The 4,357-nt window shown below is 65.1% G+C and overlaps 1 protein-coding gene across 1 annotated transcript; it reads left to right on the top strand.

Moving 5' to 3' along the window:
• Positions 1 to 139: 139 nt before the first annotated feature.
• LOC112124150 (spectrin beta chain, non-erythrocytic 4-like) lies at positions 140 to 4,326 on the top strand (the record flags this gene model as incomplete). The annotated part of the gene is made up of 6 exons (XM_026662323.1): positions 140 to 364; positions 1,803 to 1,892; positions 2,259 to 2,537; positions 3,080 to 3,210; positions 3,298 to 3,502; positions 3,949 to 4,326. Coding segments are annotated over 6 exons (1,308 nt in total), but the record flags the coding sequence as incomplete, so codon positions are not given.
• Positions 4,327 to 4,357: the final 31 nt, after the last annotated feature.

The following is a 4,357-nucleotide window of genomic DNA, read 5'->3' as shown; positions in this document are numbered from 1 at the left end:
GAGCATTGGCCGTCCTGCGCCGCGCCCGGCCCGTGCCTCCCTCCAGCGCCCGGCCTTGCCGCTCCCCCACGATGCTCGGCCCCGCGAGGGGACAGGACGCCCCCGGCCCTCACCCCTCCGCTGTCTCTCTCTCTCGCAGACGATGGAGTCGCAGATGGAGGAGTGGTACAAAGAGGCCGGGCAGCTCCAGGCGCAACTGGCCTCCCTGCCCCTGGAGCCGGCCAGCAAGGAGGCAGTGGACGAGAAGCAGAACGTGGTGGGGACGCGGATTGTCCGCCTCATCGAGCCCCTGAAAGAGAGGAGGAGGATCCTGCTGGCTTCCAAGGAGGTGCATCAGGTCTGCCATGACCTGGAGGACGAGATCGTAAGTCGGGGATGGGGGATTGTGCGGGCGGGGGGGGCGGGGGCAGCTTCCCATCCCCTTCCCCAGTTCCAGGAGCTGACCGGTGGCTCCCAGCAGGCAGGGACCCGGTTAGAGCCCCAGTCGCCGGAAAGGCCAGGGATGGAGTGGGCATCAGAGCGGCCCCACACCTGCGAGGTGGGGCCCTGTGGGGCTGGGCACTGGTGCATTTGGAGATCAGTGGAGCGCCATGGATTTGCACCAGCTGGGGGGCTGGCCCCGGGGACTCCAGTGGAGTGACACCGATTGACACCGGGGGGGGGATCTTGTTATGCTTATAAGACGCACATGGGATCTTTTTCCAGGGAGAAGGCAATATGCCGCGTTTATTGAAAATACAACAGTTAGCACATGCCTTTAAACACAGACACACACACACACACACGTCAATCTAGGCTTTGCAGGATGGAACCAGAGTCTTGTGGCAAAACTCCCCAGCTTTAGGCGTGTAAATTCCCACGTTTGGCTATGGATTTTACAATGTCATTCTGGGATCGTTGGTCCTTACGTGGGGTTAATCTTGGGGTTTTCTTCTTTGTTGTCTCGCCTTCGGGGGTGTCTGCTGCTAACTCGTTTAGCATCAGCTACAATGGATGTTTTCTGATTGTTTCCTGCTGTCTCTCCAAGTCTCTCACTTCTTGCCCATCTGGACATTTGGGATGGCTTTAACCATGCACACGTCCTTTCCTCACCCCGACAATTGTCCAGAGGATTTCAGACAGGAGTCCATTTTCGAAAGGGTTCTATGGTTACTAAAGGGATTACAAAAGAACATTACACAACTTCGTTTGCAATGCAGAGAAGAAACAAGACCTTCTAGCAAACACTAATGAAAACTTCTCCTCAAACCAAAGGGGACCAGAATCAGCCATAAGGACTGTTCTGGTCCGTTCCTGCCTTAACGTCAGTTCAGACACAGGCAGCCTGGCTGATGGGTTTTTTCTAAGGACCCAGGGTCGATCCTTCCTGCTGTCCAGTCAGGGTGGCCGGCAGAATACAATCAAATCCTATCCTACAGCAATACACTGAATACATGCTACAGTCTTATCTTCTTCTTCTTTACAGACAACGAGGATCCTTGGGGCATCTTAGAGACTAACACATTTATTTGGGCATAAGCTTTCACGGGCTAGAACCCACTTCATCGCATGAAAGATTCTTTATCCTTCATTCTAAATGATACAGAATACAAACAATAAATCCTACTACTACAGGGTGGCCCAAGTGACTCCAGTGGAGTGACCCCGATTCACACCAGGCGGGCGGGCGGGTTCTGGTGCCCAGGGGCTGATCCAGGCGCTGCCGTTCCCTCGCGTTTGCTTTATTCACACTGTGCCCCGGCCTGGGCCCAGCCCTCGGTTTTCATGCCACGGCTCCTCTGCTCTGTCCCGTCTCCCTCCAGAGCTGGGTCCAGGACCGGCTGCCGCTCGCCACCTTGCGAGATCACGGGAGCAATCTGCAGGCAGTGCAGCACTTCATCAAGAAGAACCAGGTAGGCTTGGTCCTCTCCCAGCGCTGGGGTCCTGCAGCATCGCAGGCTGGGCACCCGGATGCCTGGGTTCTCTTCCCGGCTCTGGGAGGGGAGTGGGGGCTGGTGGTTAGAGCGTGGGGGCCAGCTGGGAGCCAGGACTCCTGGGTTCTGTGCCTGGCTCTGGGAGGAGAGGGGGGGTTAGTGGCCCGGCCCTGGGGGGCTGGGTGCCAGCCCCCCCCCCCCCTTGCTGGGGGCGGTTACAGGGCCCAGTCCCTGTCTGCAGTGTGCTGGGGGGCCCCGGCTGGCAGAGCCCCATGCTGCCGAGAACCCCGCCCCCCATATGTGTGACTGGGGACCGCTAACCCTGCCCCCCACGCCCCCCACCAGAACCTGCGGCGTGAGCTGCAGGTGCACCAGCCCCGGGTGGACGAGGTGCTGGAGCGGGCGGGCGCCCTCGCCTCCATCAAGAGCCCCGAGGTGGACGGGGTGCGGCTGCTGCTGGAGAAGCTGCGGGAGCTGTGGGGGGCGCTGGGGGAGCAGACGGAGCAGCGCCAGCACCTGCTGGACGCCACCTACCAGGTGGAGCAGTATTACTTCGACGTGGGCGAGGTGGAGGCCTGGCTCGGCGAGCAGGAGCTGCTGCTGATGAACGAGGAGAAGGGCAAGGTGAGGGCGGCGCCGGGGGCTGTGCTGGGACGGGGCGGGGCCAGCAGGGGGCGCTGTGAGACAGGGGGCTCAGCAGGGGGCGCTGTCCCCTGACAGCAGGGCTGGCCCCAGGGCGGCGCTAGGGGGCAGGGCGGGGCCAACAGGGGGCGCTGTGGGGCAGGGGGCTCAGCAGGGGGCGCTCTCCCCTGGCAGGCAGGGCGGCGCTAGGGGGTGCTGTGGGGCAGGGAGCGGGATGGGGGGCTCAGCAGGGGGTGCTCTCCCCTCAGGGCCGGCTCCAGGCACCAGCCGAGCGGCGCGGAGCCCTCCCGGCAGGCGGCACGGCGGGAGGGGCCGCGTGGCAGCGCCCCGCTGAAGCCCTGGCCGCCCCCCTTCTCTCTCTCCCCGCTCCCGACGGGGCAGCCAGAAAGCCAGAGCCGGCCCTGTCTCCCCTGGGCTGTTTGGCGCCCCAGGAGCGGGAGCCGGGGGCTGGCGGTGCCCTGGCACGGTGGACAGGCCCCGGGCTCGGCTCCCGCCGCTAACACCCGTTGCCTTCCCCGCCCCAGGACGAGCAGAGCACCCTGCAGCTGCTGAAGAAGCACCTGCTGCTGGAGCAGAGCATTGAGAACTACGAGCAGACCATCGCCCAGCTGTCCCGCCAGTGCCGCGCCCTGCTGGAGCTGGGCCACCCCGACAGGTAGGTGGGCGCCCGCCCCGCCCCGCCCCCGCCCCCCGGCCCGCCGGGCGCGGTTCTCTGCACTGACCAGGGTGTGTCCTTGCCCAGCGAACAGATAAGTAGGCGGCAGTCTCAGGCTGACCGGCTCTACGTGTCTCTGAAGGACCTGGTGGAGGAGCGCAAGGCCGGGCTGGAGCAGCAGTACTGGCTCTACCAGCTCAGCCGCGAGGTGGACGACCTGGAGCACTGGATCGCCGAGAAGGAGGTGGTGGCCGGGTCGCCGGAGCTGGGCCAGGACTTCGAGCACGTCACGGTGAGCGAGGCGCCCGCGGACGGGCGCTGGGGACGGCTCGGTCGGATCCGCGCTGCGCCTTGGGCCCTGCCCAGCGCCCCTCGGGCTCATGCATCTCTGCGCCCCCAGGGCACATGCCCCTCTGCGCCCCCAGGGCTCAGGCCCCTGCCCCAGCGCCCCCAGGGCACACGCCCCTGCCCCAGCGCCCCCAGGGCTCACGCCCCCCTGCGGCCCCAGGGCACATGCCTCCCAGACTGGGCTGACTGTGCCCCATGCCCCCTGGGCCGGGTTCCCTGTGCCCGGCTGGGTGCTGTGTCTGTGCCGCGCCTCGTACCCGTCCCACGGTCTCTGTGCCACGTGCTGTTCTCCACCTCCCCCGGCCAGGGGCTGCTTCCTGTGCCATGGCCCACGCTCCGTGCTATGGTCTGTGTCTCGTGTGCTCACCACCCCACCCCACCCCACCCCAGCTACTGCAGGAGAAGTTCACGGCGTTCGCCAGCGAGACGGGCAGCGTGGGGAACGAGCGGCTCTCGGCCGTGAACCAAATGGTGGACGAGCTGATCGACTACGGGCACGTGGACGCGGCCACCATCGCGGAGTGGAAGGACGGGGTGAACGAGGCCTGGGCCGACCTGCTGGAGCTGATGGAGACGCGGGCCCAGATGCTGGCTGCCTCCCACGAGCTGCACAAGTTCTTCAGCGACTGCAAGGACCTGCTGGCCCAGATCGAGGAGAAGAAGCAGCGGCTGCCGGAGGTGGCGGCCCGCGAGTCCCGCAGCTCCGCCGGGGCCCTGCAGCGGGTGCTCAGCTCCTTCGAGCACGACGTGCAGGTGCTGGTGAGCCAGGTGAGGGGGCTTTGGGGGGTAACCAGCCCCG

The sequence above is a fragment of the Terrapene carolina genome, unplaced genomic scaffold, assembly GCF_002925995.2.
Source record: "Terrapene carolina triunguis isolate 2854851 unplaced genomic scaffold, T_m_triunguis-2.0 Scaffold26082, whole genome shotgun sequence".
Lineage (NCBI taxonomy): Eukaryota > Metazoa > Chordata > Testudines > Emydidae > Terrapene > Terrapene triunguis.
Note: the sequence above shows the minus strand (reverse complement) of the source record. Positions and strands in the feature narration are given on the sequence as shown.